This window comes from Rhinichthys klamathensis, unplaced genomic scaffold, assembly GCF_029890125.1.
Source record: "Rhinichthys klamathensis goyatoka isolate OS25496 unplaced genomic scaffold, OSU_Roscu_1.1 h1tg000003l_1, whole genome shotgun sequence".
NCBI classification, from domain to species: Eukaryota; Metazoa; Chordata; class Actinopteri; order Cypriniformes; family Leuciscidae; genus Rhinichthys; species Rhinichthys klamathensis.
Genome location: NW_026606556.1, coordinates 5,102,592 through 5,123,673, shown reverse-complemented (window position 1 = coordinate 5,123,673; position 21,082 = coordinate 5,102,592). Strand labels below are relative to the sequence as shown.

Sequence of the window (21,082 nt, the reverse complement as noted above, 5' to 3'; positions counted from 1 at the left end):
TGTTACCGTATGATTTATCTTTAAAAGGTGTTTACAATCTTTATGGTGGAACACAAATAATAGAAGCTCAACAAGTTTGAAATATCAACAATGAGTGAAACCAATCACTGGTACAGTTTTTAGCACAAAATTAAAAACTATACCCCCGGTGGTACACAATACCGTTTGGATTCCACTGATCTAAAGCATTAGAAATCATTGGAATAATTAAGAAGTTACTTTTCTGACAGACCCAGATTGCATTCGAATACTTTTTTTTGTTGATCATCTCGATTTGTGGAAAGCATTTAATCATTGTAAAGTGTGTAAAATGGAGCGGACCCTTCCTGCCAGCTAAATTTACTAAAATAAAATAACGCAAGGGAAGGTATAGATAACTTTCTTTATATTTTAAAACCCATGTGTATGATACAAAGCAAAGTTTATTTCTAATCAAAAGACAACAGTAAGGTGAGGTGATTAAATTGTCTCGTCTTTATTTGTCGTTAAACTAAATGTATAAAACAGAACCAGTAAAAACTCAAGTCTAACATTCTTTCAAAATATTTTTGTAATATGCATGTATAGAAAAGAAATGCTTTCATTCTACATAAGCTGTATAACAATCAATTTTGAAGTGACAAAAAAAACACAAAAAAAAACCACACATGGCACTGTACAAGTTGATAGCTGCATTAGCTGAACAAAACAAATGACCGTTTCAGGAATTTCATCGTCTCAAACTGATGGGTCAGATGTCTCTGTTTTATTCGTCTCACGCTCCCATTTCTCCAGAAAAGCCTGTAGGTTGAGATTGAAGATATCAATGCCCTTCCCAGAGAGGTGAACCCCATCTGGTCTGTAGTGTCCCAAATAGGGCTTTATGTTGCTATGGCTCAACGAAGTGCCACTCAGTCCCGGCATCATATTTTGTATGCCGTCATTAATGGTCATACGAATGATGTCCATTTCTTTGCTATCTTCTGTACCCCTCCAGGACTGTCGGTAAAGGATGCTGGACCACACCAGCAGGCATTGGGGGAATATGCTCTTCAGTGAGGACATATCTTTCTTCACAGTCGAAATAAAGGCTTCTGGAGCAGTGGTGGTAATGTCATTTCCACCCAAGTGGATAATAAGCACATCAGGTTTGGGCCAGTTGTCTTTGAGCTGGAGCAGCAAAGGTACAAGCTGTTGCCACGTCATGCCCTGCACGCCCTTCCAGCAAACGCGCACACAGTTCGGGTGCATGCCCAACTGCACTCCAAACTCAGGCGAAGTTGCCCTCTTCTCAGCCCAAAACACAAGAGAGTGGCCACATATCCACACATTCTTTATCTCACTGGGGGAAATTTTACCTGTAAATATGTTACAATATAGGGTGTACATTAACCTCAACAGGCTTGACCAAGTGAACATTTGTTTTGTTTTTTAAAATGGTGGTCCATAACCTAACATCATTTCAAGACCTACCAAGTGATATTTATTATAACAGAAGACCTGCTCCCAATCCTATCTAATCTCCATCTAATTTGGGCAAATAATAAAGAGATTTAAGGTACAATTAATCTCATCTACCATCTGATCTGCTGATTTGCGAGAACACGTGTCTACACTGGAAGCGACTGGCGTTGAGTCGGTACTAGAAGCATTGAAGCTAATGTCCCAACTACGCCCTAAATCATGGGTACATCCTAATTTATTTTCAACAAAAATCCAGTGGTGTAAAAATTGACTTGGCATGAGCTATTTAAGAATAGCATTTATGCTACTTTTGATACAATTGCATTTCCATATGGAAATAAATCAAACCACGACTTTGAAGTAAAGGTGTGGTCACATTAACCAAATCACGCAGAAGTCACTTCAAACCCCAAGAAGCTTTCTGTTGGTCAATGTGGCGAATTTGCGTGACCAACTGAACACTTTGTGAAATTTGAGGATATATATATATTTCACCCTGACCTGATCATGTGTACTCCTATTGAAATCACTGGATTTCACAGGCAAAAATGATCAGGGCAATGGTAAATGCGCTGTAAAGCATTTAATATGATTTTAAATATCGTGAAAAATAGTGCAAGAAACGGATCTAAAAAGTGAAAAAAACAAGAGAGAAACTTCAGAGAAACTTTTTGTCAACAGAAAGTGCATCCCAACATGTTGTAACGGAGACTTCCGGTGTAGACAGCACCACTGAATGTATTGCAAACTATCTACTTGTAATGCGCACATCCAGTGTAGACAGTGTTTCCAGCTTGCTGTCTGAAAAATCTAATACTTTGAAACAAAATCACCGTTAAAAAAAAAACGATTACCATTATTTTCACAATTTAATCAAGATTCTAATTTCAAGGTCGGCTATTAAATAAATAAGCCATTAATCCCCACCATGGATCGTGGAAGCAGAGGGGGTGCCCGGGCCCGGGTTAATTTTGAAGTCTGGTACAAATTTGGCATATAAATAAATGCTTATATCACAAAGCATCTAATATATCTGACATCAAACATACTCATATTAGCAGTATTTGTAATATTAAAAGTTATGTCAACAAATATCAATATTAAGTAAAACGTCATTGGTTCATTTAGCCCGCGCTAATTTAAGAACCACCAATCAGCACCTATGTTTTGTCCAGAATACTTCAAGGCATTATATAGTGTGAATGATAATGTAGAGACATCATCCACGTTATGATTAAGAATAAGCAGACAGAGACACTAACAACTCTACTAACCCCTGACCTTTGATGATACAGTTCATCTGGATGCCATCTATTTGCTAGATGCAAACCCTGTTTTGATACATTCCATGATCCATGACAAAAGACTAGGTTAGGACTAAGTAAGCTACATTATGATCTCATATCGTCCCCGTTATGACCTAAAAAACTACCTGAATAGATCTTTCTTGGGAATAAAAGTACTGGTCTGGATGACTAAGGTTCTTGCAAGACAAAAGAATAATAATAATTTTTTTTTTAACTATGCAGGTAATTACATCTGAAGCTCAATAAATAAAGTAGTCAATAAATGCCTGAACCTAAAGACTCTGGAAATACTAATACCTGTAGCCGAATTCCGATTTTGTCCACGTGCTCGCTGGGCTTCCATTTGCTGCTCTTTCTTCAGCTTCATTCTCTGGTTAAACTGTTCAAGCTGCCCAGAGTACAATTATATAAGAACAGAACGCTCTCACTGACAACATTGTGCTAAAACAATCAGTAGATTTATCACAGATTCCGAATGTTACAGGTCCATTTACAAGCTGAAGACAATTAACTCAATGTAACATTGTCCTTAAATAGCTTCCAATATTTGCCATATCACAGAATTACAAAGTATGACATGAGTATAAAATTAAGTATAACATGTATATTATGGATCACCCAACAAAGGATTCCACATGTGAGAAGTTTGAAGAAAGATGTCATACCCGTTTCTTCTGCTTAGCCTTGATGTCGTCTTCTGTTATGGTAGCAACTTGTTTATTCTTGGCTTCCTCCGGTTCACTTTTTGCTTGATTGTCTTCTGTAGGCTGTATGCTAACAAGTGCGCTGGCAGGCACCGCTTTAACGGTTTGAATGGTTTGAACTGTTTGGACTGTTGGGACTGTTTCTATTGTTTTGAGGCACCTAACAGGCTTTGTTGGGATTTGCTTAGCCGCTTGGTTATTGTAGGAAGCGCCCATTGAGGAGAGGTGGAGAGGGTTGTGAGTAGGTGGAGGACCATAAGGATATGGCATGGACTGTGTAGGCGGCACACAATATGGATTGGCCATTTGTGGAGTGTACGAACTATAAGCCGCCATCATATGTGGAGCCATTGCTTGGAGACCACTAGCATAACCTAAATTAGGGGATGGAGGTATAGTGGCATAAGGGTACATACCAGGAGCCACACCCCAAAACTGTTGGTCACTGCTTTGGTATTGGGAATATTGGGAAGCAGAATAGGTGGGAACATTGGGATTTTGGGCATACTGGGAACTATCGGGTTGAACTGTGGTTAAACCGGTCACTGGTTGGAACGGGACTTGAGAAACCGCGGACTGCTCAGATGAAGTTTCGTAAGGATTTTGCTGGTCTGTTGTTGGTTTCAAATTCACTACGGTTCTCTTAATGCTAGTTAGGTCTACATCTTCCCCTTTGTGCTTGTCTTTGTATTTTACAGTGTCCTTATAGCTCATGTAAACCTTACGGTTTGAGGACTGAGCTGGGGAAACAGATCGGACACCTTCAGAGCCTGAGGAATCTGCCCTACTACTACTACCCCTTTGCTCAGATTGGCTCACTGATCGCTCCCTTTTTTGATCAAAGGAGTGAGAAGCAGGACTGTAAGGTTTTCTCATTTTGCCATACAACCGTTCTTGTGTCCTGTCTGCTAATTTGCTAACCTCTGCTGTGTCTAGATGAAGTCCTATTGTCTGCAGAAGACTCTGAATTTTTTCAAAGTTCTCGGACTTCCTGTCTTTCTCTTCATTGCTTTCTTCGGACTGCTGACGAGCTAAGCTTTTTTCAAAACTACTATCAGGCGTCTCTCTGTCCTCTACGCAAGAAAGCAGGACATTAGGATTGACTTTCTGGTATTCAACAGACTGACTACGCTCCCTATACCGACTGTGATCATCAGTGTAATGTTCGTGCTGTGTTGCATACGGATCAGTGCCTTCTTCATACTGATTCCATTGCTCAGAAAACTGATTTGGATCTTTATGCATGCTCCAATTTTCTGAAACCATCGGCTGCCCATATGGACTATTCTTTTCAGCTTTTACAGTAGGGTCTACACCATACTTCATTCCAACAAGTTGAGAAAAGCCACTACCATCCTGAACAGCTCTTTCATGAGGCAAAAGGTCATCTTTTCTAGGGTCATTCAAATGGTTTTCAGTCTTCATAGGGTTTTTACCTCGTTCTTGGCCAGAATGTTTACCCTTAGCGGAAGGCTGATCGTTGTCTTCATCTTCCTTAAAAGGATCATATATCTCATCCATGAAGGGTATGTTTCTATCTAAATGTGGTTGAGGGGGTTTCTGTGTATTCATTGAAGACAGATCCTTTCTTGCCTCTTGAAACAATGAGTTAACAACACTGGTGTCAGCCTTGTTGAGAGCACTAAGGAAGCGTTCCATTTGAGTTGTAAGATTGCGCTTTTGACCTGATGGTGAAGTCTGACTTGTTGAAGGGTTACTGCTCTGAGGATGGTCAGGAGGCTGGCGAGATGTTACCCTCTGTTGGTCATCATGAGAATTGTTACCTTTGGACACGTTGGAAGATTTCTGGTCATGCAAAGACCTTGAACTGGAGGCTTGCGCGAGTGGCTGTGGGATTGCTAGCTTGTTAAAAGAAGGCGATTCACTGACTTGTGCGGCTGCTGAAGCCTCGTTTATGATATGCTTGAAAAAGCCAAAAGTACCAGGATGAACGGGCTGTGGGTTTGAGGGCCTGTTGAATGGCGAAGTTGCAGTCGTCTGAGAAAGTATCTTTGTAAAACTAGAATCATCCTGACATGGTTGAGCATATTCATCAACTGAGGTTGCATCACTCTGCAAAGATACAAATAAAAAAATTATAATAATTGTTTCACCAATTACACTGTAGTGACAGGTAGCTTTTCCTTAAAACATTGTGCTCATTTTGGCTTCCAATAGCGCTTTTCCACCATTGAGCCAAAGGGTTACTGTTGATGAATCACACCAGTTTCCATAGTGGTGTACGTGACCTGTCGTGGTTTTGCATCACTAACGCTTTTCCACCAACACTGTTTTCCTGTAAAGAGTACAGTTGGCTAAACGTGTGGAAATGCTGCTGGTACCGAACTCATCATGCTCAGAACTGTTCAGCCAGATGGTGGAAAAGCGCTTCATAAGTATTTTTCATAGCACTGCTGGGACATCCAGCCAAAACCAGCTTCAGATGGTAGTTGGTTTGATATGGTCATTTTATGATCAATCAGATGGGACTGTAAAATGGTCACAACGCAGAGTACCATCTTGGCCAAAATCAGGCCCGATAGACCACCATAGCTGGTGGGGCGCATAACCTGGCAAACAGCCAGTAAATATTCAGCTACCATGTTTTATAAAACCTTCACCAGCTTAAGCTGGTTTTTCCAACAAGGAGTGCTAATCTTTATATCCTTTACAGTGAACAAACCTGAGTGCTGAGAATCTCTGAGCGTTTCTTCAAAATCGACTTTTTCGGTTGAACATCAGGTTTCACTTCAGAGCTCCACAAGTTCCCTTTAGACATTACAAATTTGTCATCTGTGTACGATTCAAACTCATATTCTGCTTCCGTTTCAGGCACTTCCCGACCAACTTTGACCTTCTGTTCCAAGGCAAATATTGCTCTTTTGCGTGCTATGGACTCACTGAGTTCGTCCAATTGCTTCTTTTTTCTCGCCAAGTCTGCATCCTCAACCTGAGGTAAAGCTCTCTTCTCAGGCCACGCACTGGTCATAGTCCTCTCAGAATTACTTTCAAATGTAGAGCAGCCAGGTGTATTTGAGCCAAAAGCACTAGTCTGTTGACGGTATCCCATTTGCATCTCTTGACTCTCACTCTTTAAAAATGGAGCAGTAGTTTCCTTGCTTGCAGAAGCCTTAAAGAATAAGAGACAGTGAGAAATGCAATAGAAAATAAGATACAAAACGAAAGCCAGGAGCCCAAGTAAAAACAAACCTGAGATTGATGATCAGTTTGAGGTTCAGACTGTTTCTTCAAGATGGACTTCACTGGTTTTAGGTCAGGCATCCACAAGTTTTCACGATGCACATGTTGATAATCAAATGTTGTAACTCCACTTTTTCCATCTATCTCAAGCTCAGGTTCAATTTTTTTTGCATTTTGCTCCATAGCAACAATAGCTTTCTTACGTGCAATCATTTCATTGAGTTCCATTAGCTCTCTCTTTTTTCTCACTAATTCATCATCTACATTGTTAGGGCTTTTAGCCCTGTTTTTGTTGCTTGAATCTTTACTACTGCTTTGTTTTGCATAGCGATCGTATCTGTCGGCTGGGCTGTGGCTTCTCTTCCTGGCACTTTGGGTGCTTCTTTCTCTGCTTCTGCTGCGACTGCAACTCCGTCGGCGCTCTTTGCTACGACTGCGTTTGTGTCTGTATCGACTCTCCCTCCTTTCATGGCTGGAACTTCGGTATCTGCTGTAGTGGCTCCTACTTCGGTCTCGGCTCCGGCTTCTGCTGCGACTATATCTGCGTCTGCCACTTTCTCTGCTTCTGCTTCGACTATACCTGCGTCGACTATTTTCCCTGCTTCTGCTCCGCACTCTATCACCTTTAGCTGTGGTCCTCTCTTGTTTAATTTCACTCTCCTTCTTCAGATCTTTTACAGATGACAAAGATGGCGGTGCCTTGTCTTTTCCCTTGTTTGGCTTGCTAAAGATCAAGAAATTGTCAACACACATCACATTAAAATGTATTCAATGTTAAAACATAATGTTTAAAAAAATAAATAAAACAACTGTGAAAAGTGGAAGATCTACAATGGAAAACCTTAAATATACATACTATGAATAAGTAGCTAAATTAATTTGAATAATAATTACAATACACAAGTATTCAAAACGAGTATGATTTTTTGCAATGACAAGCCTTTAAATCAAATGTTTAAAACAACATTTTTCATTGGAAAGACTCACTAAGATGTAAAGTACATATACATAAGTAACTATTTATTATCATTATGTGAAATATCTACATTATCACATTTGATGTCCGTTCCATGCGCTTGACAACACATTACATTTTAGCAATTTTAAAAAAAAAAACGAATTAATTATTTTCTGTTAGACATATTTTGTATTCAAGAAAGCAAACGAATGAAGATAAAATACTTATTTTTTGGAGCACATTTTTTTGCATTGGGACCAAACATTTCACTTCCACCTATCTATGACAAAAAGGAGATTTATTTTTTTACTGTCAGACTTACTGTTAATGTCATTACATCCCAATGAAGTACTACTTCAGAACATCTACACACTAATGCGCTAAACTGACCTACTTACTCATGATTTACTTACCCTACATCCATTGATTCACTGCTTTTGTCCTCTGTTTTGACCTCTACCTTGATATATTCTTTTGGATCCTTCAGCAGTTTGATGGTCATTTTCTTCTGCAGGCAGCCAAGCAAATGCGGTAGAACTCACATTTAGGGATCAACTAAACCACGTAAAGTTACTAAACTGATAAACTCTTTATTGTATAAACTAGGGGTTGCACTGACTAGTCGATTAGTTCTGATAAAAGAAGCATGCATTGGGATCTTTGCTAAATAATAGTGGATCTATCACTTGAGTTTAGCTTATTTCATACATGGTGACAGAAAGAGGAACATTGCCCTTTCCTCAAACTTTGTCCCAGTGTTGTTGCATATCATTCATTTGGTCACGGACAGATATATTCAGAATCAAGCAAAAGGAAAACAGTGAACCCTGGTCATTCATAAAGCACCAAAGAACCAAACATATGAGATGGTCTTTGTTCATATAAAAGCTCAAATTCTTGCAAACTACACTGAAGTTAATCAAATGTTACACAGAGGCTAACAAAAACTAAGCAAGAGGGACATATATTTGTCCACTGATGCTGCACAGTGTATTGGGATTTATTAGGTATTGACCCACTAACACATTTTTTGGATGACTAGTAAATCGAGTAGTCGTGCAAGCCCTAGTATATAAATCTTACAACAACAAACTGATGTACTGCACCTTCTCTTTTACCCCAAAGGCCTCTAATTTTGGTGCCGATGTGAAGACGCTTTCATTCAGCCTTCTGACTCTAACAGCGTGATTTCCCCCTTCAGCTGCTTCATTCTTCAAATAGTATAGTAATTACATCAAAAAGCTGGATTGACAGATCAGTATCCAAAATGTATCCTTTACTTTTCCAGCAAAAGCCAGAACTACAGTAACAAAATACTGGGCAGGAAAAAATTTAGCAGTTACAAAAGGTTATACTGTAGTAACACGGTAATAATGAAATGCAACAGAGATCGTGATGTTTCATCGGCTGAGAACTTACCGGTACTAACGTAAATTCAACCTTCTCATACAAAGCGAGTTTGGTGTCCTCCATAACCTCACTTATGTCAAAAAATAGCTGCGGGTCCTGTTGTGTCTTGACGAACCCTGAATTATCATCCAGCTTGACAACAAGCCCCTAATAGATGGAAGCACGGCATAAGCAAAAGTAAATCTCGAATTACTTTACAAAGATCATATTTGAAAGATTAGCACTGGCAAAACACAGCACCTGTTCCTCACTGGTTCTGGTTCTTCTGCAAATGCTAAAATGTAGGGATGCACCAAAATTAAAAAACAAAAATGCCATTGTTAGAAATGTATTTTCTTTATCTCAGCTTTGTCCAGAGTGAAAAGGCTTTGCTTGTTTGTACATTCCTTTGTATGTATGCAAGTCAAACATCTGTTTCATATTAAGAAGGACCCTTAGACTCTGAGAGAGAGAGTGAGTTCTGTCCTTCCTATGTATTGTGTATTACAGAAGCCTTTTGGATCTCAAGGACCCAGAGGAGATCTGACTGGATACTGACCATTTATAGACTTGTTATATAACGTATTGATATGATGTAATGTATGGTTCTATTGGTTAGATTTGGATTACTCCCCTTAAACTTTAACTATATATATCATAACCAAAGAATATTTGGGCGAGGTCCTTTTCTGCTCGGCGCTGGTGTATTGTTCATTCATATGCCTGAATAAAATATCAAGATTGGGCACTTTCGTTGGACATTTTAATTTCTAACAGCCATAAACCTGACCATTTTTGGTTTTCTGGTTCGCCAAAAATATGAACAATAATCATTACTTTCACAGATCTCATATCAGAAACTGACATGTAGATGATTAATGTGCACAATAAATTATCCAGGTTTCATTGGACGTAGAGTAAATAAGAGCTCATGTTTGCATGTGTACACGCTCTGATAAGTGAATTCAAGCAACAAGCGCGACACTGGTTTAATCGCACTGTGATTACTGATTTCTGACTTGTGATGCAGCCTGAATCATAATTACACCGTGTTCGTTCGTTGGCCAGAGCAACTGAGCCTGGTTTCTCCCAATGTTTTCCCCCCATTCTGTCTCCTGATGGAGTTTGGGTTCTTTCCCACTGTCGCCTCTGGCTTGCTTAGTTGGGGACACTTAATATTCAACAATATCATTGATCTGCCTGTACTGACACTATTGGATGAGAACTGAAATGAGCTGGACGATGACATCACTGATTTCTGCAGAACTGCTTTGTAGATTAAATCAATTAATTTAATAATTGATCTTGACAATGGAACTGAATCAACACTGATCTGACCTCAGCTGAACAATGACACTATTAGACTACTTTTACTACTTTTAGAGCTGCTGTACAGACGAAATGAACTGTTTGCATCATTGAATGATGTTCCTGTTATCACTGAAAAGCTGCTTTGAAACGATCTGTATTGGATAAAGCGCTAGAGAAATAAAGGCCACATGACACTGCTCATATCAAAACATTGTAAAAACACTGATGTCCACGGAAAACTTCTCAGTTTTAAGCATATCGTGGTCGTGTAAATGTACCCTGATATGCCTGAAATGTTAAAGCAAACAAAGACTCTGCAATCCCAGGGTGTTTTTTGTGTATCCCAGGTAAAATTCTCCTATGGACCTCAATAATCATAATAAGCTACATCAGTCTGTGTATTATAACACAGATTCCCTGTCTCTGAAAAGTGCTTTGTGTGTAAGTACAGTCCTATATACAAATAACTAATTATTATTAACCATGTTCACATTGAGACTGGTGTCTTCGTAATAAACAAGCGATACCAAGCACTCGTTAAGGCGGGCGTCTATTGGTGCAGCCTTTTACAGAGCTTCGCAAATGTGTGATATGCGGGGGGGGGGGATTAAGAATATCGTGATATCGTGGACATGGATTAAGAATTCGTTCCCACGACTTACTAATATGTCAGCATGTTTTACTAATTCTTTCCCTCAATAGTCTCAGTTGTAACTGAGTTATGGTCTGGCAAAGCTTCATAGACAAATCTTTTCCAGAGGGGCGTCACCAACGGACGTCGTGGATAGACCTAAACCCAATCAGAGCGATGAAGGAGATGACGTATGCAGAGCGGCAGAAACATCTCCGAGTGTTGTTCTTTGCTCGGTTTTTAACAAAAAGGAAACGTTCAAATCGCTTAAAACAGACGCGATAGCTGATTCGAGCGAGTGATGTTCGACGGCGGCATCCATCTTTGTAATGTAGGCTACAAAATCTGCTTCAAAATCATGTTCAAAATCCCAGCGCTGTCCTCATCGTGTAAAGCCCGCTCCAACGTTTCTGATTGGTGCCTCGATTTCGGCGGATTGGAAATGGCGGCTTGAATGAGCTCTTTGCCAGACTAACTTTCAGAGCAAATCTAAATATGCCGGAAGTTGTCTGGGTTTTCCCAGGCTACTAAATCGTGGTTACGTTGTAATAATTTGTTCCCTCGTTTTAATTAAATCAAAAACGAGGGAACAAATTAGTTCAACAAGGCCACGATTTAACTAAAAAAAAGTGAACGAAATAATGTATCATGAGAATGAATTCTCAATTCATGGCCTATTTGACCGCATGTCTCTGTACTTTGTTGTTGGTCCATCTTCTAAGTTTTTTTTTCTCCGTTCATGAAGCAACAGCCCGGGCCAGTGTTGCCACATTGTGGACATACTAATTAGCACAAAAAAAATTAAAACGTACATGTGCAAGCTGTTCAAAAAATCATCCTGTGCACAGAAAGAACACTATATTCATACCCTAGCGCACGCATAAAAACCAAAGAGTACTTTGGGCTTTACTATAATGCAGTGGTTCTTAACCAGGAGGCATCAGCAAAATCATGTTGGACCATGTGTGGCTTTCAAGTCAAAAAGTTTGAGAACCACTGCTATAATAGCTTAAAAAGTAATTATATCTTTCGTAGAACTGATAGTTACTCCAAGCAAAGCTTAGTTGAAAAAGTTATTATGATCTTAATTTTGGTGCATTCCCTACACTCATGTTTGCGATCAATCAATGACATTTCTTTGCCTATAACTATAATAGCATCTTTGCTACTTCCATCTTTGACAGCTAGATGCACCGTGCTAAGCTAAGACCAAGATATGGTGCAGCTGCGAATCAACTCTAGTGCCTACTTCAAAACAACTACCTACATATTGTATAGACTCAACATCTTATGTGAATGGGCCAAATCAGCATGAAAACAACAGAAAAACACTCACTATCTTTCGTTGCTCTTCAGAGTCTGTCTGGAAAGTTTCTGGCAGGATCTCTACATTGACAGCCCACTCCTCCTTGGTTAAGCTGTTGGTGGAAATGTTGAACTGGACCTTGTCACCGATCATCATGGTGGCCTTTGTGATCACGTCACCTGATCTAAAAGATAACCGTTTCTCAGTGCCCTCCACTGTGGTGACCAGAAGACCCAAAGTGGGCTCTTGCTTGTCCATCTGCTAAAAAGAAAGAAAAGAAATAATTGGAACACAACTGCTATAACTGCACATCTTTTCAATGCAACTTGCAGAGCACAATGGGACTTTCCAAAAAACCCTCTTATGTTCTCAAAACTACAAAGGTGACAAACAGTTTTTTTATTTCTGGAAGCAAAAAAAAAAAAAAAAAATCTCTACAGCTTATTGTACAGTAAATATTATTTTTCTTTGTGTATTAACTATGCATTAGAGATTACAGCTTTGTAGCACGCATCCTAAATCGCAATGAGCTTTGAGCCTTCTGATATGAAACAAAGTCTCAGCTTTCAAATTCTGTCAATTTCAAACAATAAATACCAATACTTACAATAAAATAGCTTGTAAACAATGGCACGTAATGTTTCATTTACGTCAGAAAAGCCATTAAATGTCCATAAACTCGTTAGTCAGCAAGAAAAAATAATCATTAAACTAACCATAATCAGGAATAAACACATCAATGAGTGTACTTATTGAATGCATTTTGTATGTATTGTACTTATTTCTAATATCTAACTCTCCTGTCCAAGCACTTTTAAGACAATGATCGTGTGCACGTAGCGCCATTACCCGAACATTATAATGAGATTAATTCATTAAAGAATGCCTTTTTTCTCATTTATTTAATCCTGACATATTATTCAACCACGGTTGTTTCTCGTGACTTTTCACTCTGCAGGTCTTTAGGTATCAGCAACAGCTAGGTAACAATGTTGATAGCTAGCTACTCATCAAGTAAAGGTAATGTAATCGCTAAATTTGATTAATTTGGACTGTCACGCTAAAAGCATGTTGTTTAATAAAGGAATTGTATGGCTTTGTGTCAGGAAAGTGTGTGTAACAACGACTGCAATCTTCTATTATTCCTGACCCTCTTTTGATGTAAAGTAAATGGAGTCGATTGAAAAAAATAATAATACACAAACAAACTGAAATCGAACACCCCTAATAACAGCCACCATTTAAATGTTTATTTATATATATCAGGGCTCAATGCTAAGGATTTTTTCTACTGCCCCGCTCGGGCCAGTGGTTCAAATTTTTACTTGCCCTGCCAAAATGTTCACTGGGCCTACAACAAAAAATTAATAAAGAAAATATAATGGGCCTATAAAATAAGAGTATTGTTCTCTTATTTTTGATACATGTAACCATAATAAATAAGGTTATGACACCAAAAGCTACTAGATGAATTTAAACAGTAATAAAATGTGAACAATTATTCAAAATCACGAGCAATAGCACAAATAAATACAACAGAACAAACATATAAATGAAATAAACGGTGCTTTTCAGGTTTTTCATGTAGGTTTAAACAGGAGATTTTCAGCTAGAGAAATTGTAATGAAATGTATAACTATATAACTAGATAGAGCCCGACCGATTTGGATTTTTGGGGGCCGATGCCGATAAAAAACAGCCAGATACCGATATATCGGCCGATATTATTTATGTGTATATTATAATACAGTAGCAATATTATGTATGTGTATTATAGTACAGTACCAGTCAAAAGTTACTTTGGACACACTTTCCTATTGGTGTGTACAAACTTTTGATGGGTACTGTATATAGAATACACAGTATAAACAGAATAAATATATAAACGTTTTGCAATGATCACTCAAATGTGGTGATCAAACACTTGTGTGACAAAGATATGTAATGGAGACAGGGTGATGATAGAATGAGAATGATACATTTGAGCTGTAATCAAACTAGTTTGCATTGCATGTTATATTATATTATATTCTAAATACTGTTGCATAATCTTCACTAACGACTTTGTCTTTTAATTTAGTCACGTTATATAAAACATAACATATCAATAAATATCAAAATCAAAGTAATAATCCAAGGCACTCGAGTTGTGTATACAAAAAAGTAAAAAGCCTTTATTGAATCATGGCTTCTATCATTAAAATTGGTGACAGATACACCTACGCGTTGCGGCTATCGCCTTCGTCAGGGTGTGTGATGCACACCCTGACGAAGGCGATAGCCGCAACGCGTAGGTGTATCTGTCACCAATTTTAATGATAGAAGCCATGATTCAATAAAGGCTTTTTACTTTTTTGTATACACAACTCGAGTGCCTTGGATTATTACTTTGATTTTGAGCATTACTATCCCAAGCAACCAAAGAGCACCGATATTTTACACCCTGTGCAGCACTTCAAATGCATCTTTATGCTGTGATAACATATCAATAAATATATCAAAAGTGTCACTGACAAAACCTTATTATTCAATTCAATTCAAATGTATTTGTATAGCGCTTTTCACAATACATATTGTTTCAAAGCAGCTTTACAGAAAGTGCATTTCAGAAATGTACATAGAAAAAATACAGTTAGTTAATCATGTATTAATTTAATGTAAAATATTATCTTCTATTTTTAGTCTTAATTCCTCTAATCTCTACCAGTGGAGGGAGAACTCAGATCTTTTTACTAAAGTAAAATTAATAATATCATAATGAAAACGTTTTTAATTATGTAGGCCTACAGTACTTTTATACTATTTTTAAATAGCCTAAGTAGTACGCAAAATGTACTAAACGTGAAACATAGTGTTATAATTATATAAATTATTGCTTGTGTAGCGTAGCGTTAGGCAGAATGAGCTTCAACACTGTCTACACCGGACGCGGCCATTATTGCTCGCGTCGCAACAGCTGATTACCCGAGACGCGAAAAAGCGCCTGTTATAAAGTAATGGGGCATCAGTTTACTGTCGGAGATTTATCGCTCGCGCAACGCATTTTAATCAATGTTTCATCAACCAATTGCCTGGATTTAATACATAAGTAAATATAGCAGACAATATAATCAGGACTTCTCAGCTGCGCGCTTTCCATCACAAGCTCACACAATACGTGACAGAGGCTGGTAGCAGAGAAATCAATTCTGTGAATTACACTGCGCAAATCAAAAGTAGCCTAATAGGCTACTACCCACCGGATGAAGAAGGGTTGGCTCTCAACAGAACATAAAATATTCATTTTATTTTATTTTTCGTGTTCGCATTTATGAGGAAAAAACAACGGACCTGAGCGCTCTGAAAGCGGCACTAAAAGACTTTCACAGAGCCCTCAAAACAGAAAGCACAAACCCTTTCATTAAAGTGAATTTCGTTTTGTATTAATTGTATCTTAATTTTAATCAATGTTTCATCAACCAATTGCCTGGATTTAATAAGTAGTAAATATAGCAGACAATAGATAATCTCGACACGGAGTCGCCGGTGCGTGAACTACAACTCGTCTCATAAATTAACCAAAATTCAGCTGAAATATATCTATATTGAAATGTCTACTTTTAAACAGAACAATTCAAAACGAAAGACAGACTGCTCTCTGCTGTAATCCGTATGAACTGTGCATTTCTCTCTGGCGTGTTCACTGAAGATCGCGAGTCAGCGTCATCAACTGACTGAAAACACTTGTTTATTAATAAAACATTAAAATGTCTCCTTGCTATATTTGATGTATTCACAATCATTACTTTTGCCAGTTCTTTGTGACAGCTTTTAGGTGCTTTATTGGCAGCGCCACCCTTACATGAATCACTAAACCGCATTTTTTTTTAAATATTAATTTATCGGCCATTATAAAGGCCGATACCGATAGTTAGGAAAACGCCTAATATCGGCCGATATATCGGTTGGGCTCTATAACTAGATCAACCTTTATTGAAGTTAATCAGTGAAGAACAGTTAAAGATGCATAAATAATGTTTTGAAATGTTTAAAATATAAAACGTTAAATACTGTTATTTGAAATTATTTAAATGAAAAGATACTTTAAATGTGAAATTAAACCCGCCAGGAGGTGGCAGTAAGTCACTGTTAATAAATGAGTCGTTAAGATTCAACCGATTCATTCAAACGGCTGATTTATTCGGCGAGTCTTAATGAGCGAGTCATTGAATCATTGATTCAGCTGATTCGTTCAAAAAGCTGATTCATTCAGTGTTGCTCAGAGACTAAACAGTGCTGTGGACTTACAGACGATTTGATGTCTAAAATGTAAGTCACTAATATTAACTTGTTTATTGAACTGTACGTTGTATAAAGTCAATGTCACGTTTGTAATCATGCTGATATTTGGAGAAAAACGGCACTCTTTGTGTAATATTGGTTAACTATATTAAATGATATAAATATATAAGACATACAGGGTCATTTTTGCCCTTTTTATCCAATCTGATAATTTTACCTTTGAATGGCCTGACTTAATTTACAGGTGAATTTCCACCACAATATTTAGATGTAGAGCAGAGGTTTACTCCAATCTCCAATCAGATGTTCTCAAACAACAACTAGATCTATTTGTGAATGTGGGGCTTTATGCTGCGTTCCAGACGGGTTTTTGAGCAGGTAAATCGCGACTTCAAACCACGACTCACGACTTTGTAGCATTCCAGGCCAGTCACGCCAAACTACCTGAGCGCAAGGAATTGTGGTAGCTAGATGTAAACAAACCATTGTTGTTTTGTATGGTTTCGCGGGCTATGTGACGTCAGAGCTCGTAACTGGGAGTACATCGATCTAGTACGAGTTCACGGGTGGGTGCACTTTAACGGGTATAAGGTTGGAAAAACTTACAGGTTGCCTGGAACGCGGCATTAGTGTGCAGCTTTAGAGATTTAACATGTGATTAAATAACATTACAGTCTTACGTTATTCCTTATCTAATTCATACTCCAGAACAAGATTAAACATATCAAGATACTTCTTCAGTTTCTTGTGTTCAGGTTGTGGGATTGTGAAAAGCCTACCTCCTTTTCTTGGGTTGGGCTTTTCTTTGGGGCGATTTTGGCAATCGTCCCCTCGTATTTCGCACTGCTTACATCGAAGGAGCCTGACTCTTTAGAACCAGCCTCCATGGTCACAGGCTTCCACTGATAGACAGAGATGTGAATGTGATTTAGAAGAAAGGGAAAGTTTTAATGAGCACAAAAATGTATAAAGTTATCTAAAACAGGACAACTATGAATGAACAAGTCCTTTTGTTAGTCTAAACTACCTTGTCTTCATTGCCTTTTGCTTGCTGATTACAGGTCACAGAGCCCTCAGGCAGCTTTTTGAGTCGGATGGCCTTCTTGGTGTCATTCACCTTCAACACACAGCATTTGTATGTTATGAAGCTTCGAATACAATCAATCAACAACAAAAGCAAAAGATAAGTTGTACTGGTGAAAAAAAAAAGAGCCCTTATCATTTTACTCACAGTCAAAACAGTGAGCTCCACTTCATCCATGACATTCAACTCGTCATCTGATAAATGGTCAGCAGCAGAAGCCGTCAGGTTACCATGTTTCTCTGTCATGATGGTCAGGGTTCCTTCGCTCTTGTTCATGACCACACCCTGTGATAAAATAATAATAAATATATTATGTTTTCAGAAGAAAAGTAGTGCTTGTCCGTGCAAAATTCAGGGTAGGGTGTTCTAGGTGTTAACCAGGCTGACACCAAAGTCTCTTTAATACTGTGGCTTCTAGATATGTCTTGGGTCTCTCCTTCAAAGCAAACATACATTACATCACATTTTGCCCATTTTCTGCTAGGCTAAAATGGTAAGCCTGACCATTTAGAAAAGTAAATCACACACGTTCTCAAGCCGCATGGTTTAGGATCATTCATGTCTAGCACAAAGGTGCAGGATGATACTTGTCCTGTTGGACAGAAGGTTTGGAATATACAGTATATAGGCTGTATATTCCAAAAACTATTTTGTCACACAGATTGGCCTTAAAATTAATTTAAAGTAAAGGGCTTTTTTTAAAAAGTTTAAAAAAAAGAAGAAAAAAAGTCCAATGCATTTATTTATTCATACATGCGCAAAGTTGAATTTTCAGCATCATTACTCCAGTCTTCAGTGTCACATGATCCTTCAGAAATCATTCTAATATGCTGATTAGGTGTTAATTTATTATGAATTATTATTGGTGCTCAATTATTAATAATGGTGCTATTATTTGGAATATACAGTATATAGGCTGTATATTCCAAAAACTATTTTGTCACACATTTTGGCCTTAAAATTAATTTAAAGTAAAGGGCTTTTTTTAAAAGTTTAAAAAAAAGAAGAAAAAAAGTCCAATGCATTTATTTATTCATACATGCGCAAAGTTGAATTTTCAGCATCATTACTCCAGTCTTCAGTGTCACATGATCCTTCAGAAATCATTCTAATATGCTGATTAGGTGTTAATTTATTATGAATTATTATTGGTGCTCAATTATTAATAATGGTGCTATTATTTGTGGTAGTAAGTCAAGCTTGTGGGTGGCCGTTCTTAGCCTGCTGTCACACGGACCAGCGGAGGAGAATGAATAAATGGAAGATGTTTAAAAAAAAAAAAAATCATTATCAATGTTAAAACTATTTTTACTGCTTAATAATTTTGTGGAAACGGTTACACATTTTTCCAGGATTCTTTGTGAATAGAAAGTTCAAAAGAACAGCATTTATTCTGCTTTGTTCCGGTGAGAAGACGAACGTGAAGAAGCCAAGCACTACATCTACTTATAATGTAAACAACCTTTATTGATATAAAAATACCCCAAATGGCATAAAAATCACACACAAGTGTACAGGACATCGTCATTCAGAAGGACAGGAATTATGGTCACGACACGTAATATAATTGACAACTCTAGACCGAACGAGCGCTCACTGAGTTATAACTCACACAAGACCCGGAACAGGAGAGACAGAGCGTGCTTTGAATGCTCTTTCAGCTCTTCAGGTTGCAAAACTCAGTGGGAAATCATTAGAAATTATATTCTGTGTGACAAAATAGTTTTTGTTAACACTTGAGAATAAATCAATATTTCTCCAAATATGCGCACTTTTGGACTAAGAGCCCTACCGGCCGCTGTTCAGTGCAGCTGCGTGAACAAATAAATCACAGCAGACGTGACTGAATATGAGTGCATGTTTTTATTCTATTCAAAATATCATGAGTTACCGATTGATTAATTTGCACTCCTGACATTAATTAAGAATTCAACTGGCTAAACAGTGGTCAAATATCGAAGCTGGAGTCTTACATCAACAATAATCAACAATAATCTGGGGCCGCCGGCGACGCGCTGCAGGTTCAGGAGTTAAGTAGAATGTTTTAAATAACCTTACAGATACAATGCTCATTTAATTCAATATGGCTTTTTCTGAATAAAATAAAAGGAATGAGCAGTTACAAGTGTACGACGAGCATTTACTTCAACAGTTCTAAACTTTCAAAGACAAACCGAGAAAAACGGTCGGTGGATGATGGGATACTTACAGTCTCCCTGATTTCTTTGGTGAGCTGAAAAGTGTCTGGTGTTTTTGGTTTGATGTTTGTGGCTCTTTGTTCCTTGGTAATAACATTTGTCAGCAACTGGAACTCCACACGATCATACAGTAGCAGAGTTATGTTGGTGTCCGCTTTGCCGAAGGGCAGTTTAATGGGATCCGTAGAGATAATGGTCCTGATGCGGCCAGGATTAGCCTCCTTCACATTGCCCTGATTAAATACATAAAGAAAGAGATTTTTAATGCTTCACTTAGTACAACTCTATACAACAGGACTAGAGATGCAGCGATTACAATTTTCTAGGCCGATTCCGATTTCTGTTTGACCTGCCGATACCGATTTCATTTTTTCGAATCACTTTAAAGCACACACAAATATTTATTTTCTCTCTTTTCTTTAGTAGAACATTTTACATTTTGCATAGAACATTTTTGAACAGTAATCTCTATAAAATAGGACTATATAAATTACTCCTGGTGAGGGAAATTCACACACATCTAAAGTGCAGTGTTATGGAAGAACCATTTTCTTCTTTTCACATCCAATATCCAACTAAAAAAATGTGTTCATTTCAAAAACAAAATTCATTTTCTTTTCTGACATATACTCCAGTTCTTGTTAAAACACACCAGACATGAAAATTCTGTGCATTTTGGGCACTTTTGTGTGAAATCATATTTATTTTGTCCATCAAAAGTGTGCTTTCTCTTTAATTGAGCGTGAGCGTGAGCAGCGCAGCAAAAATAGACTCTGCATCGAAACTGCTCCTGCTCGACGCTCGCGGTGTGAATGCACTCGTTGATTTACATGCACGCCGGAAATAATACGCACTGCTCACGTTTGCGTTGTGAAACGGCCGTAATTCACGAGGTTTCCAACATGTGCGTTCCGTGTGCACGTGTGATGCTGATGTTGCGCGATGTTAATCATGCGGCGCCCGAGTGCATTTGACCGCCATAAAATCGGCATATGTCAGACTGACCGGCCGGTTGCCGATCATGGCCGATCACGTGAAAATCGGACAATTCCGATCACCAGCCGATCAATCGGTGCATCTCTAAACAGGACATTGTTACCATGACACATTAAAGTAGTGGTCAAAGTGTGGGGCGAGTGCACAGGTACTGCAGAAGATCAGCAGAAGAAGAACAGAAAAGACATTAAAACAGCGTTTAAGTGCGTGAATAGTGGTTGGTTGGGTGAATAGTGGTTGGTTGGTGCTTCGCCTTTATAAAGTGAAACTTTC

The 21,082-nt window shown here is 38.2% G+C and overlaps 1 protein-coding gene across 1 annotated transcript in view; it reads right to left on the bottom strand.

The window, feature by feature from the left end:
* Positions 1–453: 453 nt before the first annotated feature.
* The window catches only part of si:dkeyp-121d4.3 (uncharacterized), a 44,082-nt gene continuing 23,453 nt past the window's right edge, over positions 454–21,082 (bottom strand). Inside the window, exons 7-19 of the mRNA XM_056250412.1 lie at positions 19,825–20,046; positions 17,763–17,900; positions 17,559–17,648; positions 17,311–17,433; positions 12,281–12,511; positions 9,033–9,170; positions 8,720–8,824; positions 8,027–8,121; positions 6,665–7,379; positions 6,138–6,584; positions 3,416–5,527; positions 3,048–3,138; positions 454–1,337 (exon numbers count right to left, since the gene is read on the bottom strand). Of these exons, the coding sequence (XP_056106387.1) occupies positions 718–1,337; positions 3,048–3,138; positions 3,416–5,527; positions 6,138–6,584; positions 6,665–7,379; positions 8,027–8,121; positions 8,720–8,824; positions 9,033–9,170; positions 12,281–12,511; positions 17,311–17,433; positions 17,559–17,648; positions 17,763–17,900; positions 19,825–20,046 (5,127 nt within the window). The 3' untranslated portion in view covers positions 454–717. The remainder of the gene's footprint in view (positions 1,338–3,047; positions 3,139–3,415; positions 5,528–6,137; positions 6,585–6,664; positions 7,380–8,026; positions 8,122–8,719; positions 8,825–9,032; positions 9,171–12,280; positions 12,512–17,310; positions 17,434–17,558; positions 17,649–17,762; positions 17,901–19,824; positions 20,047–21,082) is intronic.